The sequence below is a fragment of the Accipiter gentilis genome, chromosome 23, assembly GCF_929443795.1.
Source record: "Accipiter gentilis chromosome 23, bAccGen1.1, whole genome shotgun sequence".
Classification (NCBI taxonomy): Eukaryota; Metazoa; Chordata; class Aves; order Accipitriformes; family Accipitridae; genus Astur; species Astur gentilis.
In genome coordinates, this window is record NC_064902.1 from 19,658,269 (window position 1) to 19,684,915 (window position 26,647).

Here is a 26,647-nt window from a genome sequence, read left to right on the forward strand (position 1 = left end):
GCTCAGGGCTCTCGCCATCCAGCCGCAGGGTCGTGAATCAGTGCTCGCAGGAGAACAAGTGGCAGCATCCTGGCAGCACAGCAGCCCCGGGGCTAGTACCGCTGTGCTGGTACTCTGCTGCTGTTTTGGGAGCATATGTAGCAGTGGGATCAGGAATGCTTAAGATAGATACTGTGCTGAAGAAAATGTGATGGCCAATGAGTTTTCACCTCTCACTAGGTGCTTGAAACAACATGCCATTACCATAGCAGCTGGGGACTCTGTGGGAAGATCTTTCATATCTGATTTCTATACAGGCTATCACAAAAGATTACTTGTATTACTGTGTGTCCTTAAGCAATAGGAAAGCACCGGATTTGTATTTTGGGCAGTCCGAAATGCCATTGTTACTGTCCATGCCGCTGTTATCTACCTTAACCTGAACTTTGAAAGCTCACTGCATATCAAATAGTTTCAGAGCGAGCCCATGTTCTTAATGAGTAAATGAAGTTACTGTTACTTTAGTTTATTTTAAGTGTTGAACCCAGCATGGGATCTAACCTGGAATAGTCATCTTGAGAATATTGCGGTGGAAAGTAGAGCGTAGGATTTAACATTGGAAATTAGAAGTTGATCCTCCTTCTTATACAAAATTGAGATTGACAAAATTGAGGTTTATCTACATAAACCTTTAAACAAAGATGTGGCTCTGAATCAAAATTAGGGAACTGGAGAAATGAAGTTGAGGATTTTGTTCTCTTAAAGGAAACTTGCTCCGCAAGACCGTCAGCGGAAAGAGCTGCTGCAGCGGAGAGCGCAGACGTTAATGGAGTCAGTTCCTTTTCTGGAGGTCAATTTTGAATAAATCAGGATTGTTTAAAAATGGCAATTATTGATTAATTAAATTTGTACTTGGAGCTTAGCCCTCTTAATTTTGAAGAGTCTGTACACCAAATTGGTACGAATGACCAACTGAAAGAAAAAAAATCAAAAAAATCATTCTTTAAGTAACTGCCTTTCAAATTGGATCTAATGCTAGCAATGGTTTTGGAGGTCTGCTCCCCACGAGTACAAATAAAGGGGGCTTTTGCAAATCTCTCTCTGCACTCGAATTCCATAAAGCAGCCTACCCTGTGTTTGACTATAAAGAATAATAGGTCCATCTCCAAAATGCAGCCCTCAAAAGACAGAGTAAGATAGATTGAAAGTAGCTTATGGGTCCAGAAGTCCAACAGCAAAATGCACAAAGCTGAATTACACGGCTACACAAGCGATTTCTAGACTTAGATGAATGTAGCTGAAAGTTAACTGAACAGGGCTTAAGTCTGAAAGAGAAACGCTCGGCACGTAAAACGAGTAGTATCCAGGTACCTAGGTTGGAGATACTGCTGCAGCTCTACGCCTGATTCCCATCACAGCAGCTCACTTTGTGCCAGAGCTAACGTGGGAGCAGGCAGGACCAGGCCCTTCGCATATGGAGGGGAACCAGCTGGAAGAGGGAAAAGGGGCGATGATCGAGGCGATGTGGTACCAAACGCAGGGGGCTGGAGGCGAGCGAAATAAGAAGCGAAGGGGCACCACGTTGGCATGAAGTGATACGCTGTCACGGGCAGCTCCCGAGCTGATCGCGCACTTAAAAATAGATTGACATTTATCCAGGAGGCGAGTTTGTTATTCTGTAACTACAGCATTTTCCATTACGTTTGATAAGGGAAAGAAGATTGGATCTTGGTCAGAAATATAAAAATTCGTCTCCTAGCAGGGGATAATAGCAGGAGAACAGGGGCAGGCGAAAACTGCAGATTTAAAAGAGTTCAGCGCAGTCCCTGGCAAGGAAGACGCGGTCGGTGCTGGGCTGAGACGCCGTCCCACGCTCACGGCCGGGGCGCCCAGGCTGGGGGTCCCGCAGGCAGCACCCCCAGGTTCTGCCCCGCTCCTCTCACCTCCGAAACTGTCCCTCTCGGGTCACTTTGGGCAAGTTTTGCTGAAAGTCAACTTAATATCACACAGAAGGTCGTTAGAGCAAGAAAGAGAGGGCCAACGGGCCAGTAAGACCTTGACCTAGTGGATTTATTGGGGTGGAATCAGGATTAGGACTGTAGCGTGCTGTGCACAGCGTAAAGGAGGTGTAAGCTGTCAGGGCGTGTGTATGCGTCTGTGTGTGTGTGCACGTGTGTGTACAGACACACACGTACGTGTGTATGTGCAACATATCCCTAGATGGATGGGAAGAACGTGGATACTGCCCGGCTTTTGCAATTGCATGTCAGGTAGTGCAAAAACCTTAACTTTCTGCAAAAATCCAAAGCTCTTTTGTTTCAGTGTATAACTGTTGATCAAAGATGGGAGTTCTTGTTTTCTAATTCACAAAGCTTAAAAGATCGCTCATTTTATATTAAAATGATAGCCTTTGCAAGAGACCTTCAATCTAATTAAAGCCAGGAGATTAGCATCCCTTAGAATATTTGCGAAGCCTGCAATGCAAAGTTAATGAAATGTGTACACTTTTATAAAGCTTTAATTTTTAATGAAATAATTCAGGACATGGACCTTGCTCCTCTGCCTTACCTGCTTTGTCCAAAGCAGGGACTGTTTACAAGCAACACAAAGTTCTGGGGCGAAGAAAACAGAGGGCAAGAAAATTGAAAGGCTTCTTTGTAACTCCTACAAGCCTGTCTTTGATCTCTTCTATTCAGCCTGAGAATTTAAGTATTCCCGATTAATAATAATGAACGGGAATATAATTTTAGAGTGGCAGTCATTTCTTAAGGCTATGGATACGTGTGTATCTGCGTGCGTATATACAATATGACATTTTTAATATATAATATATAACATACTAAATTTATATATAAAAATGGGTTTATATATGTACCTAATAAATTATATACACAATTATATATAAAACCGCAGTGACTGCTAAGGGACCTTAAATAAAGCAAATAAGGCGTAAGAGAGGCCGGTGTTGCAAGGGGCTGTCTCGTATTTGGAGAAATGGGCTGAGCTCAGAGGCGAGGGGAGCAGCCAGGGCTGTAGCAGTCTCGTTCAGAGGGGATGACCAAAGGAAATCCTAAGCAATTCCGACCACCTTGTAGGCTAGGCTCCTCTAATGATGGCCCCACTCCTCTGTTATCGCTGGAGAAGGAAGAAAAGAGGAAGAAAGCTGAAGCAGGGAGAGAAGCGAGCCCTGTTCAAAGACACATCTGCTCTCCCCAGTGCCACGGGGCAGCGCGTCCCCGGGGGCCACGCACACCCTTTCCTGGGCTGCTTTAGAAACAGCGACGCCGTTACAGCTATTTACTGTATCTGCTTCTTTCACCCTTTGCATTACCGTCTCTGAATTTTGCCACCGGAAAGAGCTGGCTGTTGCATTCAGAACAGTAATTTATTTTTTTTTTTTTACAGTGCCAGCCCTACTTTACATTATGCTTACTGGATCTTTCTGAAACCTAAATGTTAGAATATCCTAATCTTGCTCCACATTTTAAAGCTGAAAGATAAACCTGTTGTTTAATGAAATCCACAACACTACAGGAATAGTAACCATTGTGTTTCTTCATTTCAAAGAATGGCTGAAATCTAACATCTGGTGTAACTGTACAAACCTGACCTTAGGTCACAGTAAGTATTGTATTGTTGATGATGGATATGCTTTTTTCATTACCATGCTGTCTCCATTCTTTCAGCATCCATGCTGTGAATCCCCAGTTATAGCCAGGACTATTGATAAATACTGATTTTAAAAATACAGGGTTTTTTGGTGGTTTTTTTTTTTTATGCTTTTAAGCATGCATTGTAAGATTATTTTTTTTTTTTAAATGGCTCTTCTAGTTTGTTGTCAACAATATGCTATTATATGAGCAAACTCTTCTGCATGATAGCTCTAACACAAAATGATCAAGGATTATGTGTCTGAAGATGCAGCTATGATCCTAAAAGCACAGTGTCACAAAAAGGTGATCCTCTACATCTAATGCCTTCCCCTGTACTTTCCTCTTTGGATGCTCGTTTTCTTAAAGCCCTCATAGGACTAAGGTTTAAGGTTTAAATGGTGAAGGGGATGTGGACACCTCTCAATGCGTCTTTGCATGTCGTTGTTTCCAGATTTGAGCCCCCACGCAGGAACTGAGGCCCTGCACTCTCCTGTACGATTGATGTCCATTATTTCTAAGGCCTGGGGTAATCTGGACCAGAGGAGCGACTGTGAAGCAGCTCACAGTACTGCAACCAGGGCTCCCAGGAAGCCCCGTGATGTACCAGTCAAGAAATGAAGATATTGCCCTGGTACCTGGAAGTTCTGGTCGAATCTTAACCACACAAAAGCCACCAGAGGCTCCACCACTAAACTGGGAGAGAGAGGGCAGATTTTAACAGTGATTTCTATTTGTTTGATTTGCTGAGCGTGTCTATCCCCAGAAACTTTCTCCCCATTTCTTTGCAGCTCTCCAAGAGCTTAACAAGACTTTTAGCACCATAGCTTTAATTTTTTCCCTAAAGCTTTGAGAACTCAAATTTATTTTCCAGTCCTTTGGGCGCCATGAGCCCAGGCTCATTCAGACTTGACTCTTTGGGACAGAGATGCTGACTGGGATTGCTGGACACACCAACAGCAGAGGGGAAATGGGTTCTTTCCTAATCCCTACGCAAGGTTGTAATGCTCATACTGTGTTCTCCCTAGGTGCCAATATTGCTTCATGATGCTACTGCTTCATGATGTTACTGCACCATGAAGCAGCGGTAAAGCAGAATATCCTTGGCTCACCGTGCCGCCTACGGAGACGTGCCGAATGAAGTTTTGACTCCTTGAAGTCCCTACACTTTCACTAACCCAGCACTAACCAGCACGGAAAATGTCTGAAGGCACAGCATTTACACTTTTAAGAAACATCTATTCATTTCAGTTCTGCCAAAGCTAAATACGTTTATAGATTTGTTCGTAATTATTTTTAGAGTAGAATTCTGTTTGTTTGACAATATCTGAAAAATGAAATACCTGGGGCAACATTGCTGAGTGCAGCTGGTACATTGGAAACATGGGGAAATACTTGCTGTAATTGTGAGGTTTTATTTAATACCTCTCAATGCAGAGTTAACTCATTCAGTGAGGACGGCTTGTTCGATGGGCTGACAGCAGTGCCCTCGCTGTCCCACCGCGCGGGCTGCCCACCCTGTCCTGCCCACATATGCAGGACTGGGCTGGGAGCAGCGTCAGCCTTTGGCTTGTCTCTGCCCGTTCAGTTTGCCAAAACACATACTGGTACACACACACACACACACACCCCCCCCCGTAGAGGTACTGCTCAACTATGGTCTTCTTCCTTTCTCCAGATGTTCGCACTTTGCAGTTAGGCAGCATTTTTTCCTCCCGCGACTTCAAAGCACTTTGCAAACATCTAATTAAACCTCTCTGCCTCCATGTGCGATAGGTACCGGTCCCTTTGGCCGGAGAAGCAAACGAAGGCGTAAGGAAGCACCAGCAACCTACAACTCGAGCTCTTTTAAAGGGTTTTCAAGTAGGCTGTCCAACCGGAGGCCTCCGAAGTCAGCAATGAAAACACCGGGATGGGTTGGCCTGGAACACAGGAACCCACGGCACCTTCTCCCGCAGCCACAAGCCGAGGACGACGAGTGGAACCGCGGGCACGGCCCCAGGACGGCCGAGGCGGCGCTAAGGATGCAGAAGGCTTCTGACCCGCCGAGCTGCGAACCGAAACGCGTTGGGCAGGACAGTTAACAACCCCCTGTATTCTTCCTACCCATTCTGCACTTTCCATGACCTCTTCCTTTCATTGGCAAAAGTAAATTGAATTCAGCACCTTTAAAGACCCTGTCTGGATCCATAACATTCATAACCATGCTGTAACCATGAATGAAAAGCTAAGGGAGAGTATGGTTTGTATCCAAGGGCTCTTTTGCTTTTTATATGTTTACATATACCAGCCAATGGTCAGCAAATAAGCACCATGGCTTGTAATGAAATGTTTGAACCATCTGTTTTAATCTGCAATTTAATTTCACTGTAAAATATTAAAGTTGTTCCGATGGTTGGGTTGGTATGGCTGCTTTATATGGAAAGGATTCAGTATCCCAGAGCAATTACACTGCACCAAGTACATGCTATGGGTATTATATTCTGTATTGTTATTTTGTTCCATTAAAAACATTAAAAAGCTTCTTAATACAGCATGACAGAGTTTTAGGTCTCTCTTTTTTGTTAGAAACAGGTAGCAGACGCTGAGGACAAACATTAAGGATCTTTTTGAAAACAGCATGAATTTTTCAAAGTGCCAAAAATAAATAAAGTTTAAAAAAAGCTAGCACACAACCAAGCAAAGAGGGACTGAGGAAGAGGAGAAGATTTCCATGTCACACAGATGAAAGTGCCCCAAGTTGATGGTCAGCACGTGGCCGTGCCTGTGTGACAGTGTCTGGTTATTCCCCCAGCAATGTATTAGCGTTTGCAGCATCAGAAGGGAGCTGGGAGCATCGTGCCGGCGCTGCCTTTCCTGCCGTGCTGCCGCTCATCGGGGCGACGGAGAGGCACTTCGCCCTAGTGCCGTCTCCTGCAATGCGTTACATTAACAAAACAATCGTTCCTTACATTGGTAAAATAATAAAGTAAAAGTAAGCTGTGTGAAATTATTTTACATCACTTCTGACATATTGACATTTTTTTTTTTTTTTACCAGCAGCTGCATTATGGCACCGGATTAAAATATCTGCTCTTGTTTATGGCAGTGCTACCTTTAGGTGGCTGATCCCTCTTTTCTGTGCTCCACATCACATCCACGCTCGATCTCTTCAGGCCCCTGAAGAGACAGTGGCTGAGAAAAGAAGAAACCCCCTCACCAACAACAATTCTTCCAATTTTTTTCCGCTTCTTTTCGGCAAGTGGACAGGGTCAGTGCAGCGTGCTGCTGGGTAACCACCTTTCTTGTTTTCATATGACTTGACCACTTACGTTCATGTGTGCCTTGCAATACCGTGATGCCTTGAGACAGTTTTCACTTTGAGGAAGCAATTCATAAACTCACTTCTTTTTTCTAGGTCCACCAGCACAGCTGGCCTGTGGGTTGGCTGGAAAGGACAGCCAGAGGTTGCTCTTTCAGCAGTACAAGTTGTGCCCCTGCCCCAAATTTCACAGGTGACCTCCAACAAGTCCCATCACTCTCAGCGAGCAGCATCCCACGCCGTGGTCCCACTCTGCCTCGTTTCTGGGCTGGCTGTTCCTATGACGGCTGGGATGGATATAGGGCAATAACGAGGAGCTGGAGTCGGTACCGTTGGTGTACCCCAAATACAGAGCCTTTCTCCACGTGTCGTGACTCACGTGTCTGGTCGGGATCTGGTGAGAGGGACGCGCAGATATTTCCCTCGGCAGAAACTCCCCGTCTCGGAGGCGGGAAGCATCGCAGCCCCATGAACCTGGTGCTTTAGCTAATCTAAAGCCCTGTAGGGAGCCGGGGCTAATTAACTCAGTGCTGTGGCATCCTGACATAACTATATGGCTTCTGGGACCCAAGCTAGTATTTCTACCCAGCAGTCTGCTGCTCTACGTGATATATCTGCTTGGCCAACGCTTGCTCAGGGGTCCCCAGCACCGGACAGGGAGAGGCAGGGATTGCGCACACCGGCTGCCCCCCGGCTCTGCAGCAGTCGTCGCCCATCGTACCCACGGCCACGTGTCGCTCGGTGGGGTTTTTTTGGGAGTATGTGCCACTTGCAATGCATTTTTTCCTGAACGTAAGCTGGAAATTACTGATTTTTACCTTACACAGCTAGTATAAAAGCACTAATGTCCTAATGAAGAGTCTCACTTAGCTAAATGCTTCATACAGCTGAGTAAAACAAAGAATTTTACTAGAGCTTAACCCAGTCGTTAATAAGCTTTTTAACCCTGACCTTTCAAATCAATGATCTACCACTGGTTTTACCTTTCAAGAAGGAATTCCATTTTCAAGTGATAAAACATATTTTGCACTCCTTACAATCTAATGATTATTCTCAGCGTTACTGGATATATGAGGCCATCAAACCATTAGAAGGTATAAAATGTATTAATGTACAGCATTCACGGCTACATTTGCTTTAGAGTCAATAAAAGGGAAACAATTTATAAAGGGCATTTATGCTCATTACAGAATATCGATAGATTGTTTCTCCCATCGTTTCTGAAGTATGAAGGACTCCCTTCCGTGATGGATAGGAGAGGATTTGCATAAGCTCTTTGCTTACGCCCTGAACTTCTCCGGTATGGAACGTTGTGCCAGGGTTTGTGGCCAGGCTTTGGGCTGGGATGCCTGTGGGGCGGGACCGTGGTGGTACCCACAAATTCTTCCTTCCCAGGGGAGCGAGCATCTCAATTAGGCTGTTATTCACAGCAGCCACGTGAAGGCTCTGTAGACAGCTATGGTGCTTTCAGCACCAGACGTGAATTATCACAAGGCTGTGGGCAAATCGGATCGAGGTTGGAAAAGAAGAAAGGAATTTATTTGTGAGGAAGGTCAGGGCTGGAGTACAGAAATGGTGGCAGAGCTTTGCAGAGCAGCTTCCTAAGCAGTAGGAGGACGAGAGAGGCTGCTTGACACGTATAGGGGAAAAACCAGAAAGGAATTACGTGTGGGGTAGAAGAGGATATAGGAGCACCGGCACTATAGCTAAAGGCAGAAATTTCATAGTTTGTCCTAGTGAATAACTCAATTAACTGCAGAAATAAAATCTATGAAGAGACGAGTGATTAAGGCACTGGCCTGAGTCTCAGCAGACCTGGATTCGGTTCCTGGCTGTTTTCAGATTTCTGTCTGACTTTTGGCAAGCCTCTTCAACTCTCTGCGCCTTGGTTTCCCATCTGTTAAAGAGGAATAATAATATTTCCTTTCTCTCCTGCTTCTTCCAGCAGCAAGCTCTGCTGGGCAGGCACCGTCTCTCTCACGGTGTGTGTACAGGACTTTGCCCTCCGGGGTTTTGATCCCTGCACTACAGCGGGACATACGGGGATGGGGAGTGCCATGTCACAGAAGCCCACTTATTTACAGTTTCTGATGACTAGGGGACTAAACGGTGTACTATAACTTGTTAAACACATTTCTTAATATCAGTCCTTCAAGGACAAAAGAAAAAAAAATCAATCGGTAAATTAGAGAAGGAAAGTGATTCACATCTCCGTTAAGATTTGTAAGAGTCTGAACTTATCTTCTGAAGTAGAAATATCACAGTTTGAGAGAACGGAGAAAACATTAATCACAGCACAAAAGCAGAGAGCTGGCCTTCTCCATTTCTGATCTTGCTCCTCTACACATCTGGCTTCTCTATATGGACTGACCTTTTCAACATTTCTCACTGACAAGCCGTCTTCTTGATGCACATCGTGGCTTCCCGTGCATGCATATGCTCATGCCCATCTGGTAGGGTGAAATTGTGCCCACTCACAAGCACACACGCTGCAAGCCAGCCTAGGTAATATCAGTTGCAGAGCACTGGTTTAAGAGGACAACCAGCAAAGATATAAAATTAAATCTCAGCTGCAGAGACTTTCTGGTAATAAGCAGTCCCAATTAGAAATGCAAATGTCACTGAAAGGGAGCATGTCTGTTGACAGTAGACTTTGAGGAACGCTTTGGTTTTAGTGCTAGCAAATTAATCTTTAATTATGAGCACGCCTCACTTCTGAAGAAGTGCCCTGCACACGCTGAACTGACAGCATGTGAAAGTTTCAGGCTGTTGCTTTCTTCTGTCAACTGAAACATCTCACCCCCAAAAAGCAGAGGAGAGCCTTGTCGGCTGGTGGTGGATTTAGTGCTCTCGTTCAGCTCGAGCTGGGTCTGGCCACTGGTCACTGACTCTCCAGACGGCAAGAAGCCATCAACCCATTAAAAATGCTGGTATTAAACCAGCATGACTCCCATGCTCTTGATAAATATAAATAGCTAGATGAAGAGTTATCAAGGGCTGGGTTTTCCAAGGGACAGAAGAAAACAGTCCTTGCTCCTGCAGTCCTTTCCTTCTCGGTCACCTACCCTCCATGCGGAGCACACTTTGCCAGCAGAGAGAGGATCACGAGATGCTACAGCAAACCCTTCTTCAGACCAGCGATGAGAATGTCCAACACCTCCACTCCCGTGCTGGCTGGATTATTAAAATAACATTTCCTCTTCCAAGAAAGTAAATAAATCTCACTGGCAAGTTTGTCTTGTGACAGCCAACATCTTGTCTCCCCGAGAACTGGGCCAGTGTCCTGCAAAGCTGAAAACCCAACGCTCTAAAACCCGGGGGTGACAGCCAAGAGATACACCAGATCCGTACTCTGAGGTAGCAGATACAATGAAATAAGCAAATATGTTCTAGAAATCCTATTATTAAAGTTACAAAAATAGTTTAATTCCTTAAAGTTTGAAGTTATGAAATCTAGCTGTCATCTTCCCAGCAAGCTTTTGCTTTTTCAGCCTGCAGCTAAGAAGCTTTGCCCCAAAAGCTTCGTTGCCCTGATCAGGCCGTGCTGCACACCCACCTCAAGAGGCCCAGAACACCTGGTTTCAGGCACAACAGGAAGATCAGAACATACCTTATCATAAATATGCATATGTGACACAAGAGCCTGCCGCCTTCTTGGAGAGATGCCATAATTGACGGAACAAAGTACAACAAAACTTCACATCACTGGTGGATCAGAAGAACAGAGGTAACTGAAAGGCTAGAAAATTACAGGTTTACTGACATTCTGCTCAACCTTACCCATTCTTTATTGAAAAGAGATAATAACTATCTATAGGAGAGCTGTCTTGAGGCTCCATTCATTCCCTTTCGCTAGCCCAGCTGAGAGCTGGTATAATACAACGCACACTGGCATCTGGCATGTCATTTAATTACACCTTCAGCTTGCTGGGAAATGTTTGAAGTGTCAAGGTAAGCAAACTATAAAAATATATTTCCCCTGCTACAGGAGAGCTCCTGCAATGGCAAGCAGAGAAGACGGGGCCTGCTCCAGCCATTACTCTGGGTCTGTGCGAGGAAGGTGATGCAGAGGAGTCTAATTCATGAACAATTATCGCCCTTTGATAAGTCACCATCTGCTCCCACAGCCTGGCTCCAATTCCCCAACAGACACTTGGGAATTCTTCTCCAAATAAACCATTGGTGTAACAGGAAAACAGTACCATTGGCTCCAGTTAAATTGCGCCCTCTCGCACCAGCACTGAATATGACCCGTTCCTTTAACAAAGAAGAAAAAAAAAAAGTCAGGGGCAGTAAAATGCCAGTCACCATCACTGAAGGAGCCAGGTGGGGCTTGTTTTAGCTTATCAACCAGATATGTGCTCTGCTCAACAGTGAGAGGCTGTTAGACATCACCTACGGTAAGGATGAAGGTAAACCAATATATCTGTACTAGTGGGCACTTTCTAACCAGCGGTGACTTTCGCCCCGAGCTGATTCAAGAAGCTCTTTCAAGGAGCAGAAGCTGATCAGCAAACCAAACAGTCAGGCCTTGTATTTCCCCAGTGAATCCCAGTGACATCCTCCATTAGCCAAGGAGAAGCCCACCCACCCATGAGTTAGCCAGCAGTTGAGGGCTTCCAGGTTTTTGGCACTTCTGTGTTCCTACTACACTATGTTTGTAAGAGAAAAGAAGAAAAAAAATCTCTCATTTCAGAGACAGCTGTGCCGAGACAGTTGCCCTGATCCTGCGGTGCTGGGGGTACTCGGCTGCGTCTTGCTTAATCACCGCTCCCGCAGCACCCTTCTGGAGACAGCCAGCACCATTCTGCTCCACGGCTGCTTTTAGGTCAGCACGTATTTAAAAGCTCAGCTCTCGTTGTCACTGCTGTGAAATAAGATTGGCCTCCCCATCAACGCTTCTTCTGGGCCTTGATGCTCTACATGAGGGACTACACCGGGGGGGGGGGGGGGGGGGGGGGAGTGACACCCCAGCATCACACCCCGGTTCAGGCTGCACAGTAGTAAAGCTGCAGATAGATAACCTCACCGCTGGCTAAACCAAAGATGACCCCTGAGCCTTTGACCCTGCAAGCCAGTGAAACAAAGCGGAGCGCGTTAGGGCTGGACTTGTTACAAGTAATTGAGGTGAAAGAAATAAATCACACGATTTTTTTCTCTTTGTGCAGTGCGGGGTGGGGTGGGGGGGACAAAAGGAGAAGAAAGTTCAACGCAGATGTTAGTCACCTTGTTTTGTTCTTACTAATGGAAATTTCTCAGAAACCAAAATAAAAAGGGTGTTGTATAAGAACCTGAAGAGAATAAAATTAGCTAGAACCCACATCCTAACTTTTAAACCCAGTGTATGAATGCAGGTGTCTGCAGCTGAGCATGGTATTTTTGTTTCAGCTCATCCGAGCTATGAGTCATTTCCATCAAAAGAGGAGGATGCCTTGATCTGTGTGTGAGCGAGCGCTGGAACAGCAGCTGTTGGAGCAAATACAAACATCCATGCCAAGGATTGTAAGGATGGAGTTTATCTAATATGTAAACAACCACCTGCTGCAAATGAAAAATTACACCCACAGCCACCTGAATAAGATAAGCATATGATGGGGGAAATGAAGAGACAGATTTATTATTAATTTGTTGGAACTTTTGTACCAAACATCTCTTTTGCAACGGAACAGTAGGATGCACAAGGAAATAGTACTCCTTGCCCCAGACCTGCTCGGCAGCATTTATTTTGCCTAAGTGATTTTCTTTTCTTTGCTAAGTCTGGTGGAGATGAAAACACCAACCCAAAGAAGATAATTAAAAGCTAAATGAAACCACATACAGCTGTGCTACTACATGGCTAATGAACATGCAAATATATACATATGACAAGGACATAATGCAGACTGGCTGCCTTGAGTGGTTAGCGCAGATTTCCAAGAGCTGGAAATGCTATTGATTATAACTAAGCTAAACTTCCTGACTCCAGACTTCAAAGATCAGCCTCAACATAATCATCACGCAGCATATGGGAACATGGCTGCAAGGAATCGATGAATAATGGCTCGGGGACCCGAACGTTCGCGCGTTCAGGGTGGGAGATGCCCTCTTGGCTGCTGAGTGCGGGCTCCTTGGCAGCCAGGACCAACGCCGTGTAATCCTCCTCGGCATCTTGGCATGCTCTGCCTCGCTGTCAATTAAGATTTTGGAGTTGTGGGTTTTAGCTGGGATATTTATTTTTGCCTTCCCGCTTCACTTGGCAAGATGCTGATATGTGGAGGACACATTTCTGGGAGGACCACCTATAAGGCAAAGCTTCTGGGATCCTATGAAACAGAAGGCAGGAGCAGCATTGAGAGGTTCTCCTCTGACACGTCGGCATCAAAGATGACCAGATCAGATTTCCCTTGTTAGTTAAATCATACCCAGCTGAGGGTAATTCCCCAGCCCACCCAGAGATGAGATGAGATGAGTGAGTCGGGGCTCAGCCCTGCACGGAGCCGGTCTCCCCTGGAGGGGACCTGGTCCTCCCCGCAGCCGCCCTGTGCCCCCATCCCCGGTCATGCCGTGATGGAGACATCACAGAAACAGAGCGAAGCCCGTTCCTCCTCCGTGATGGCCACAGAAAGGACACGTAGCCTTGGGGATGGCCGTGGCCGAGCGAAAAGCATGGAGAGATGCAGCACAGCCTTCGAGCGGGGTGAAGACGGCTGAGCCACTGGGACAGCCGAGAGAGAGGGCACCTACGGAAACCAAATTTGTGCTGAACACAATGGTTAGTGCATAAAAATTAATCAAGTACTACAATGACTTGCTTTATTCATAATACTTAATGGTCATGTAATAGGAGTTTTTATTCAGCAGTTAAAGTTCATAAGTGCAGGTTTTACATGTAGAAAGGTATTATGCTGATAGTTTAATTACACACCTTTCTGCACACCAAAGGAAATGGGTTATGCGGGTTTTATAATTAAAGAAGGACTTCTGAGGGGAAATGAACTTTGCAGTTAGCAATGTAATATTTGATTTTTATCAGATGTTTTTGTTTTGAATTTGCCAGCGCTCAGCGGTGTTGTAAACAGGTGAGAACACTCCAAACTGCACGAGGTGTCGGGGGAAGCTTTGAAAATGCAGCATAAAGTAGCAATATTTAAAAATAGCAAGGGTGGGCATGAGGCATAAACATCACGTGTTTGGAAGGCTCTCCAGTGCTCTGCCCATGCAATTATATACAGTGTAAGTCTGTCCAGCACGTCTAGGAAACAGGGGGAAAAAAAACCCCAACCACAACCTGGACAAGTAAGTGAAAAATAAACCCTAGCCCTTGCCAAAACAATAAAAAGTTTTACTTTTTATTTTTCTTATTTTTGTTTTCAATAAATTTCATGGCCAGTGAATATAATTTTCCCTTCCTGCATGCCTACAAAGGTGGCAAAGCCGAAAAATGTGATGGATGTTTGTGTGTGTTTGCTCTTGGAAGACACAGGACTACTCTCAATATTCAAGGCAAAGATGGGCACGAGCCACTGCCGGGTCAGGGCCAGCTCCTGTCTCCCTCTAATAAAGATACGGACATCTGTACTAAAGATGGTGGTGTCGGGGAAGTCAGTAGTTCTAGGGCTCCTCCCTTTGCAGATTTCAAGAGGGTCTGCTTAGCATAACTCAGTTTCTGTATACATATCAAAGCACATTAAAAACGATACGTGGGTATATGTACATATATATTTACAAACTGCTAGGAGAAATCCATTTTTCTAATACAGCAAATACACCGACAAGAATTTCTCTAAAGTCTAAAATAGTTCAAACATCACCAAATGCCCCTCCACTCGTATGATACAAACTGACAGGCTCTTACCGTGCCCAACACAAATGAACATTAACAAATGGGTTGAACCAAAAAAAAAAAAAAAAAAAAAAGGACTTTCCAAAAACAATAAGCAAGGGCAAGGCCTGAAATACTGAAATATTTTGAGTACGCCCTTTCCTTTCTGGCAGAGCTGGAGAGCGACTGCCCTGGATATTATGATTTGCTGGTGAAGGTGGAGTCCAGGTGATGGCAGACGGCGATGCCCGTGACCGGGCTCCCTTTGCTGGCAACAGCCTCCTCAGGCACTCCAGACCTACCAGTAATATTTGAAATCAGACATCTCGCATCCAAATACAGCGGAGTGATTTCAAAAATCCTGTTAATTGGACTGGACACTCAATAATTACAACAGGAACAGTTGTGTAAAGGGTGTATCCAAATATAACTGGACATTTTTTTTGTATTTTATTGGCCAACTGCATAAATTAAAGACAATGAGAAAGACGTGTAACTGTTTTTCTCTTATTAAATCCATACACTTTGGCTCCACTCATCATCGTTAACATACTGTGAAAAGAGCTGTTGCTGTATCTTTCACCCCCCATCCCGCAATCAAGCCCTTGCTGCACTGTTGTGGCTTTCAAATAGTCACTTGTTTAAAAATAGAATGTGTTTTTTTTTAAAAAAAAAAAAAAATCTGACTGCCAACTGAATGCAAACAGGTAAAAATTAACATATGCAATTGTCAAATGTCAAATTCAGCTCCTCAGCCACCAAGATTTACATTGCCTGGTGAGTGGGGCTCACGCTACTTTGAGGCTGCATTGCCTACAGGCAGAAGTTGTGCAAATAGATATATACACTTAATTTTTTTTAAGTTACACTGTGCTTGCTGGGTGTGCATGCATGATTCGTTCTTTGTGACCTGTGCATTTAAACAAAAGATCCATTAAGCCCGGAGCTAACGGCTCAGCCTCCACGGGGCAAATTCGGGGTGTACGGCACGGTAACGATGATGGTCGGCACGGTACCCATTCCCACCAGGTGTGTGAGTTCTCCACCCTTGCAAAAGAGGATACTGTTCCAATTATTTATTGTTTTTAAGTCTAACAAGGGTAATTATAATAGGATTAACAGATTTTTTTTTCCCCCCACTGCCTCATATCAGAGAGTATTATACCAGAGCTATGAGTAGATGCTTTTTTACTGTATATGGAAATGTATTAAAATGAATGTATAGCTCAAACACACTCATCATCCATTGTATTGTTTTGTAGAAGCCACTTCTCCCATGAAGGGCAACCACATGTGAAGGGAAAGAGTCCAAGTAAGTATTTGGTAAACAATTGAAAACTGAGACACAAATAGCACTGTGCAATCACACCATCTTACTTCAAATACCCACTCAAAAAAAAAAAAAAAAAAAAAAAAAAAAAAAAAAAAAATCCATTCCCTAACAAGCCAAGCCTGGCTCCCTAAACCGGGAGGAATCGCAACGCTGGTAAACTTGCAGAAATATTTTTACAATTTTATTAGAGGTTTTAATTCAGTGCTTTATCTACCTCTGTTAGTCTGCAAAATAGCTTTAAATATTCAAGTGGTAATTAATGAATCTTTTATGTTGCAAATCAAACATTTTCATCTGTGCTGTGGTACAGTGGCAGCGAGAAGGAGGGGTTTAAAGTGTAATTGTTTCTACTGTTCCCCTTGCAGTGCTGAATGCCTTTTTACCCTTTATTATATCATTGGCTTTTGCTTCAGTTCATCAGCGCTTCGCCACATCTTATCGTTCGATATTTGCTGTCTATTTTTTTTTTTTTTTCAGTTCAAGATTTCTTACTGTGCCTTTGCCAGAGACATTCCTAAGGAGATGGAAACTCTCTGAATGTGGAATTTTCGCATGAGTGCAAAATAATAAAAAGCATGTGTGTATTAAAAAGGGATCAACTTAATGGGAAATGAGCATTGGGTTACATTAATATTCTATTACAGTAAAAATCATATTTAATAAATTTTCTCCAGATTTTTCAGAATCTTACTGTATTTTTCTAAGTCGTATGCCAATCCAAAGAAACAGTGTATATGATACATTTGATTTATGTTAAGTAAATAACCTGCACAGCCCATTTTTTGGTTTAAAAAAAAAAAATATTAAGTGTAGAAACACACACCAGACTGAAATGTGTGCTTAGTTTCCATCTGCTAGGAGGAATAGGGTTGGTCTTGTGCAGCAGAAAGCCTTTATAAACAGTATTCTATTTTATTGATGCTATATGTGGATTTTTATGTTATGTGGCAAGAGCAGGAGAATGAAAACATTGTAATTTATCCTAACCCGTAAAATTATACTAGTACTAAAGTAATTACTTCACATATTAAAATACGGTTTCCTTTACTTTCTTTTGTCATCACATAAAATTAGGCGTTGAGCGCTGCAGCGCAAAGGGGCCGGAGCTTTTCTTGCCTTCACAAAGGATTGACACATCCTTGATTGTACACTATATCACCCGACCCTTGTTGTTCTGTGACCCTAATTAATATTATACTCAGTGACATTTATGTATCAGAGCAATAAGCTAAACAGGAAACAATTTATGTCACCTAAAGCTTTTTAACAAATCGATGCAACTATTTGTAATTGCTTGTTTCACAAGATTAAAAGTACTCAGCCTTGATCTTCGCCCACAGTTTTGTGGCCAACATGACCCGTGCTTCCGTTGTAAAATAGGAGTGTTGGTGATCAGCACCTATTTCCATCAAGTAATCCATATTGCTAATATTTCTGGAATTTTAATGTAGTTACAATTTATAGCCGATCAAATGTGGTTACCTAAATTGCTGTTGCTAGTAGACAGTTTAACTGTCTTTATTAATTACAGTATAATTTAATGTTTGAGTACAGGCACTTGTGTTGGTCATTTTTACAGCCAAAGCAGTTATGTGCCTTATGACGAACCATTTTAGCATTTTCAATGGAAATTTGCTAATATGATGAGTGATAAAAATGTCAAACTCTGGTAAATAATGGTTATTGCTTTGGCTGGAATTAATCCTTGAAAGGACGGTTACCTTCAAATTAACATTATAACTTGAAGAAAAAAAAAAATGTTTTTCAGGCTTCTGAGATGCGTAAAAAATGGCCACTCAACTCTTCTAAATAAATACATACAAAACCTCACAAAGCCGCTTTTTTTTTTTTTTTTTCTTTTCCTCCAGGTAGACAAGAGAAATTTCGTGTGGCACAAAAAGGGAGGAGGGGCTATTTTTCGTCGTTAAATACCCCAAGGTGCTGTTGTTTACCACGTCTACCTCGCGTGCTTTGAAGATATCTAACGACAGGAAGAAAATGGGGCAAAAAGAAGGACTTTTTGCTATGCCTCGGCCCCGGGGGTTTGGGGCCAAACCCAGGTGCGGACAGCACGAGAGCCGCGTCCAACGCTTCGCTGTGACGGAATTAACCACCGCCGCCACGAAGATGAAAGATCGCCCTGATTAAGTCACCATTAAACGAACGTTTAACATCATCGTTGAAGACGGAGCCTGATTAATAGGTCAAGAAGGGCTAATTACGCTTTGTTGTGAGGAAGGGCGTTATGTGTGCCTGCGTAGAGGCACCGGGAATTGCTAGTCCCTTAAATTAGTCCAATAACGTGAAATTTGTCGTACTCCCTGATCACGGCCCAAGTTAAATGTCACCGTTCGGATCATCTGCAGAGAGCAGCTGGGCGTGCGCGGCGCACGGCGCCTGCCGCGGCCTCCGGGGCCCCCAGCTCCTCTGCCGGGACCCCCCCCCATCTTCTGCCGCTTCTCCTTCCAGTACAGGAGAAACCCAGAAAAACTATGCGCTGGCTCCGGTTTTCTTTGGAAACTACTCAAGAGACGCATTGCCTCACCAGCGACCATAAAAGTGCTTTTCAGCTGTGGTGGAAAACAGCGTTTCTGACTGGAAAAGGTATTTCCCGGCTGGCCGTTGCTGGTGGCAGCGCTGCGAGGTGGGAAGGCATTTTGCGATGTTCCACGATACGGCAGCCAGGGAGGAGAAATGTGATTAATAACACAAAGACGATACAAAAGGTTGGAGAGAGCCAGGCTCTCGCCCGCTGCTAGGGCAGCGTGAAGTCGGGCAGGAGGGGAAGGGCCCGATCCTGCCCCTCCAGTCGGTGCCAGTTTCTCGGCATTTGGCACCTACCCCAGCAGCTCTCCTCAACTCGGAGGCCGCCGAAAAGTCAGCAGACGAGGAACGCTGCCTCTGAGCGACGTTCGCTCGGGGAGGTGAAACCCCCGAGTCATCTGGGATGGCTTCACGGCTCACCACCTGCCTGACGGTGACCGGCGCGGGGACGCGCCGGCCTCGCAGAGCTCCTTCGGGGACGTACTCCTCTACCTGGAGCCCACCCTCCCACCCACGTTTTATTGAGGCGGACCACTCCTGACACAACACCCGTCAGGTTCTGGCTTAACACCCTCTGCCTGTGACTCAGGAAAATTTTGATCCCCAAAGTGGGACCTCTCCAGTTCACTAAAACCTCACTAGTGACAGAAGTGCACAATACACAACCAAAGCCAAATTTTACTCTCTGTGTTTTGGTTATTAAAATCTACCAGTCAATACCATTCTGAGACACATTATAATGAGTGTGCAAAGACTCCCCCCCCCCCCAAAAAAAAAGTAGTTATCTGGTATAATTTTATGATAGAATATTTTTATAAAATCATTTGTACTAATTTAAGCATTTATCATTATATGCAAAAAGATTTCTTGATGAGAATATTATAGACGGTGCATGTTTTTGACATTAGCATTTTATTTGGATGACTAATCTTGCAGATGTGAAATTTTAATGAATTATTCATGAAAAATCTCTCCTCTGAAATTTCGGTTTGCTGCTAATGCTAGTTATTAAACATTTTATTTTTCTTTCTAGAACTTGATGAAGAAAATAAATGCGTGCTTACTCGAAAGAAGGGAAGGTGGGTTTCTCCTTTAAAGTTTGTCTCGGGTGACAGTGCGACTCGGGACTTTGCTCCTCATGGTTTCGTGGACCAAGAGGTTGACCCTGCAATCCCCTTTTCGCGCACGTACAACGTGGGTCCAACCCTTCCTACTGAAGCCAGCAGCGCAGCTCCCGTCGGGGCACTGCACTTGGAAGGATTTGCAGGACGAGGCTCCAAACCCCTTCTTTTACGTTCTCCCCTCTGAAGTAGAGTCCGATGAGAAAGCAAATGCCCTCAACTCCCTGTGACCCTAATGGTCAAGTGCTGATGGACTTTCTTGGAAAACCAGACGAATTCTTCGAATGACAGCGTCTTCCTTGCTTCCAGTGCTCAAGCCTCAAACGACCGCCCCATCCAGGCCAGCCGTGAGACCGTCGCTAAAATCTCTTGCAATTGGATGGGGCTGGGGGAGACCAACCACAAGGAGAGCGATGAGACTGTCCATGAACGTGCTGGGACACGGGTGAGATGCAACCAGCTGCTCCATGGATCAGCGCTGGGGCCCAGGGCCTCAGGGGATGCGACACGGGTGTCATTGGGGAGGGGGGAACAAAACAAAAACTTAGGACATGGCAACTTGCATTACCAGTGTGAACAACCAGCATTTTTATTGCATTTGAGAATGCTATAATGTCAGTAATTAGTACTGACTACACAACATTTTTTATTGTCTGTATCAACAGACATGGAATGATGGAATTACAGTTGATGTAAGGAATGAGTTTCTTTTATGCCTTATCAAAAAAAAAAAAAAAAAAAAAATCTTGTTACTGGCAGCACATACACACAAAGCACCATGCTAACAGTCTGGACTGTACCATTTTCATCAAGGCTTATGGGTAGAAGATACTTTGTTACCTGTTCTGGGCCCATTAAAATGCAGTCGTTAACTGCAAATTCACCTCGCAAGACTAGAATACTAAATGACTTCTGAAACGTCTAAAAACTCACTCTGAGTTCATTAACCAAAGGTACCAAAGGATTTCAAAAGAGTTTAAACACTTTTTTTTTTTCCATGCTATAATGAACGTGACATTATTGGCGATCTGAAAACTACAATAGTTCAAAATTATTTTTAAAAACTTTATATATATATATTTATGTATGTATATATATAAAATATCTAATGATCTGCAATATTTGTAGAACCAGAATCCCTGCCCTGCCCTCTTCCCGAAGCAGGAGCTCCAGGAGAGGGGAGGTGCAGGACCTGCAACGGGACTCTTGCGAGTGAGAATCAAAAAAGGTAATCGTTTTTTGTGGTCACTTATTCTACATAAGCCTTGATTTTTCATTTCACTTCTAGTTGAATGCAGAAACCTAACAGGTTTTACATTTACAAACTTTTTTTTTTTTTTGTGGACAAGGAAGGCTTTGACTCTCATTCCTGACAGCGATTTACCTGATACATGGTACTACTTTCATAATGTACGCTTTTCTTTGAGAAAAAAAACATGTAACAAATTGTCTTTACATCTTGGCACCTTGTAAAGTTTTTTTTTTTTTTTTATACAAAAGTTCAATAGTTTGACACTCCCCATTATTAATCACTACTTCACTGATAAACTTTGAAAGTGTGACCCTGGAATTCATCATGCAAAATATTTACTGCAGCAGGAGAAAAACTTTTTTTTTTTAAATGACTTTTTTTTTTCCTTTCAAATATATGAACTTTGTTTAAGACAGCCAGAAAAGGCAGTGGTAAGATAACAGAAGGGGTGGGAAAGTATCAAAAAAACAGCTTAAACACAAAAACTGTACAAAAATGCTTGGATCAATGATAACAGGAGAAAAAAAAATCTGTCAACTATGTTACAATTTAAAAGCTGAAAAAAAAAGTCAGGGATTTTCTCCCACATGTCAGCAAATGTCATCCAATATTCTTAAAGCAAGGATAACTAAATAAAATACATGTGCAGCGTATTCTGCAATTCCATTACATACAGTAGTTTTTTTTTTTTCAAAGCTATTTTTTTTAGTATAGTTAATATAAAGCAGTTGCACAAAAAGCAAAAGGTGTTTTGACAAACAGGTCTGCATTTATTCCTTTTGAGGAATGATATCTAAAAAAAGGACCTTTCCACCTTTTCCTCCCTCCCCACCCTCCCCCCAAAAGACAAAGGCTCACACAGACACAGTGGGATATATATGTACAACATAATAAACCCCTCCCTAAAGAAGCAACTGTATATCCAAAGGGATACAGAATCAGAATTGTAAAAATCATAGTGAAGTTTGCTTGATGTAAAGCCTGAGATTTTCAGTTGGTTCTTCTGCAAGGCTGCAACACCTGCCAGATATGTTAAAATCTAATTTTTTATTTCTTTTTTCTCTTTTTTTATTTTTTTTATTTTTGCTACAGTCTTTAGACTAAGCATGCAAGACATACAACTAAGTGCAACTGAGTGAAATGTATTTTTTATTTACTCATTCCCTAACAGTTTGGACTGAGGTATGCGTACTAACAGTTTCTCATGCTGTTATCTTTACTCATGTCTAGCTACACATGCTGAGAATGAACTAATCTACCAGATTTTTATCCCCTTCTGAATACCGAACTAACCAGCAAAAACCACTCAGTTTAGAAGCACAGGGCTCAATTCTCATGATCCCCATCTGGCTACCGCCGGCACGTCACGAAGCTGCCTGGATATAATTTAAACAAAACAAAAAAATGTTTCAAATGACCACAGACTGCCCTTTTTTTCTCTTCTTTTTTTTTTTTTGTCTTTTGAAACAGAAAGCAGAGTTGAGTTTTATAAAAGTAACTGCCAATAAAATTTTTTGTACCAAAGCTTATGAGTGGACAGGAGTGTTATTTCCTTATGAAAAATGCTGACCAAAAACTAAACAAAACTGAGCAAATGTGCCAAGATCAACCAAAATTAAAGCAGTCATCCTAGCACAGTCCCGAAACAGAAGTGGCACACAATCTGTAGAACCAAAGACCAAAAGAAATTTTTTTTTTTTTCATTTAATTCTAGAAATACTATTATGTGGTCCAGTTAAATTGTGGGAGCTTTTCTGTTCTCTTCTGTATTTTATTAAACTGCCTCCTTTATCTGATACTCTAATTTTCCGCGAAATAACTGTGTCTTTGCTTTCTCCAGCTCCCTTCTCATAGCTCCACCAGCAACACTGATTCCTAGTTTTAGCCTCAAAAGCTCTCCTCAATTCCTCTTTACAGACTTTCGTTTGGTCACTGTAAAGAATTGCAAATAAAAAGTAATAACTTTGGTTCAGACATCTACTTGGCCTTCTAAATTTTCTAGAATAAAGGAGCAGTTTCCCTCTCAGGTTAGCAATAGCCCACATCTTGTCATTTCCCTCTAAATTCTTCAACCTCCTTTGATCAACAATAAGAGGATATTTGGCTTCATAAGATAAAGCATATAACAGAGAACATAATTTACCTTTGTGTAATATCTTTGGTAATTTTAGGAAAAAAAGGTACAAAGAAGAATATAAATTAAGCTCTGAAAGGCTTTTTGAAATAATAAAAAACCTACAGTCCTACATAAATATATGAGTGACTGAAAAGTGGTTGTAAAATGAAAATGTTTAGGTGTTTGGTGACCGAGGTTTACTGACCTATCGCAACAAATTTTGTATGTCATGTTTGCTTTGAAGAGCCTTGCCAGTTTTGCCTAACAAGCCCCGGCGCGAATTCTCTCCTAGATCTCCTGTCTCCTACGGCGAGGTTTCCATACTGGCTGGTGTAATATTGCATAACAATCTTAACTGCAGTACTGGATTTGCACAGCTGAAAATTAACACTTTAGCATTAGTGGGGCTCCGTCCTTATTAACTCCCGTAACAAGTTCAATCTGAAATCTAATTTGTATTCAAACAGATTAATGCCACCAAGCAATCCTGAACTGATGTTTAACCGTGAAACATCACCACGTACAATAACAATTTAATGAAGTCATCTTTCCAACCACTATTTGCAAATGCAAATGCAAAAAGAAAAAAAATAAAAAAATTGTAATAATAAATGTATAGGTGCCCATCTCGGTAATCTTAGATATTCCAGAAAGATTTGTTGACCCATTAGAACTCGTGTTAAACATCCGAGAACCTGCCACTGTACTATTCATCCTCTAATAAAAGTGAACTCTGTTGGTGCTGCATATATTTCTTTGTGCTGTTCAATTTTGTGGCATTTGCTAATATTCACCGTTGCTGCCAAAAAAAACAACAAAAAAAAAAATCAAAAAACCCAAACCAAAAAAAAATGTATTAAAAATACTGCTTTGTGGAATGAATCTGTGTTGCTTCCTACAGTGTTTCTATGTTCATCTGTCATTCATTCTCATTCTTGCAGTACTTCGTTCCTCTCTCTCCGTTGGACAACCCTTCCACATGTATAGTGCAGCATTTGGGACCTTTTCAAAAAACAACAACAAAAAAAGGAGACACCGAAATGGAATGTTTTCCATAGCTAAAGAAAACATGGTGGCATCTGAAGGAAACTGGAATGAATGACAGAAAAAACTACAAACAATTCAATGACATTCAGCTTCGTATAATAAAAACACCTATTAACATTCATCACAAAGTACAGAAAACGTTGAAGCCTCCGAGAGGCCCTGGGCCCAGATGAGGCCTGAGGTCAGAACTTAAAATGGTAGAGGAGAAGTGGGGCGGGGGAATAAAAGCAATACATTAAAAAGTTTGGGATAATTTTTTCTTTTAACCCCTCCCCGATATACACGCTCACACACACACACACACACACATATCCACACACGTGCACACACAGGCCTTCCCCATCCCAAATGGAAGCAAAAAAAAAAAAAAAAAAAAAAAGAAACCAACAAAAAAAACCAAAAAAAAATGGAGTAAAGGCAGTGATAATCAACATGCAGTACTGTGCAAATATGTTGTCCATTGGAATCCTTAAAATCTGGGCAAAGACTTGATCTGCAGTTCAGGTGTACATGCTCAGTTTGATGTCCTCAAGTGTCCAAAATTGGCAGGACCTGCAGTCCACAGCTGGCTGCTAAATGCAAGTGAATCAGTTTAGCAAATTTACAACACTGATGTTGACTGTAAGAGAGGAAAATCCCAAGTACCAAACAAGTCCATCCAATGCACAGAGTACAAATTCCTTTTTTCAACAAAAAGTAGAAAAATCAAAAATACTCCCAAATGGGATACTTGATGGCACTAAGAGTTAACATATTTCATAGTTGTCAAAGTGGACTGAGAATCCTCCAGACTGTACAATAATGGAGAGATTTCACAGCTAAGTTTGACGTGTTCTTCCAATCTTCATTCTCAGGATAACGATGTCAGACATACTCATTCTATGTCCTCATTTACAGGTTCATCTTCATAATCTCTGTCGTGATCGAAATCTGGACTGTGGTTGGCTGTTGTCACTAAGGATAGCGGGCCTTCATTTTCATCTGGGTCTAATGGTTCTTCTTTGACATGCACGGGGTGCCTGGAAAAACGAAAACATGGTCAATCAGCAAGTTGCTTGTTCAAAAAAAGGCTTTGACAGCGCGGGTGGTTTGAGGAAAAAGGTGAGGCGGTTTGGGGGTTCAGACTTGGTGTGCCAGGTCTAATTGCTCTAAGTCACCAAGGAGAAGACCCTCCACTTCTGCGACAGCCACTGAAGCCAAGCGAAGGCTATGCCAGGCAGGCAGAGCTCAACTTCCCTGAGAAAACACTCTGGGAGGAGAACCTCGGCAGGGTTTCCGTCTTGGGATCGAGAGAAAATGCTCTCAGCTGACATATTAAGTTGATTAATACAATCTTTGGATAAATAAGTGGAATAAGCATCCAAACAGCAAAGCAGCAGTTTGTCAGCCCGCCGAGCCGGCGGAGGCTGGGCTAATCATCGCTCGCTGTGTGTGCGGCGTCTCTCGTTAACATGCAGAACCTGTGAGACAACTCTCCAGAGGACGACCCCAAGTGAGGTTCTATCATTAATCAACTTCAAGCAAACACAGCAAAGAGACACCATGATACATGCTTTAAACTCCAAATTAATGCATATTTTTACAAACTGTCAATAAGGGAAGAAAAGCCCTGCCAGGAAACACAAACAGAGAGGAAAAGGCTCGCTCAACACAACAATATGATAAGAAAGCACAGTCCTAACGAGAATAATAACACTGTCAGCTGTAAACAAGGCAGAACATGATCCCCAGCTCATGGTGGGCACAAGGATGTACTAAAGAGATGAGATCTGCCAAATTTCTCATTACGGCATAGCACATGAATAACCCGCAGGGGAACGGGGCTTGGTCATTCAAAACGGGTAAGATAACAATTGAAAAATGTTGTTCGTAAATCATATTTACAACAAATCCTATACAAATACAAATTACCTTTTTTTTCCTTTTTTTTTTTTTTGTTAGGCAGCTTTTGAAATGTAAAATAGCCATGTGAGTCAATAGTGTCTTGTTGGTGGGACTTTATAGGAAAGTAGGATTTTATTGACATTACCAAGTATTAATAATGCGACACAGCAATGGAGACCCTGTTTGCTTCCTAAATAATTGATGTTGTAGGCAATCCCTTAAAATAAAGTGTTAATGAGTTCAAGTCCCACTCTGTCTCTCATTGAGTTGATATCCACCTCCTAGAGCCTTGTTTTTTTCTCCATGCGGGCTGATTTAACCCTTTCATGCAGGCTATGTGAAAACGTAACCTGAAGCGCAAACCTTCATTCTAAGAACTTCTTCTCTCCTTGCGCAGCTTTGCTTTAAAACACATGATTTGAAATAGCTGCATTTTATTTTATGTTTTGTGTGGATAGGAATGACAATACTGTTTGTACTCCGTTGCACTGATGGACAGCAAGAATAAATCACCGAACAGGGAAAATGCACTCGGTGTCTGTGTACAAGCCAAAGGTAATCTTGCTTACTTCAAGGGACCTGGGTGAACCAGTTAGACCCTTGTTCAGCGTGCAAAGCT

General features: G+C 42.8%; 1 protein-coding gene across 11 annotated transcripts in view; it reads right to left on the bottom strand.

Annotated features, from left to right (window-relative positions):
* Window positions 1-20,451: 20,451 nt before the first annotated feature.
* The window catches only part of FOXP1 (forkhead box P1), a 392,520-nt gene continuing 386,324 nt past the window's right edge, over window positions 20,452-26,647 (bottom strand). For all 11 annotated transcript variants that reach the window (XM_049827087.1, XM_049827082.1, XM_049827079.1 and 8 more), the window contains one exon: window positions 20,452-25,163. In XM_049827087.1, coding sequence (XP_049683044.1) covers window positions 25,019-25,163 — 145 coding nt within the window. In that variant the 3' untranslated portion in view covers window positions 20,452-25,018. The remainder of the gene's footprint in view (window positions 25,164-26,647) is intronic.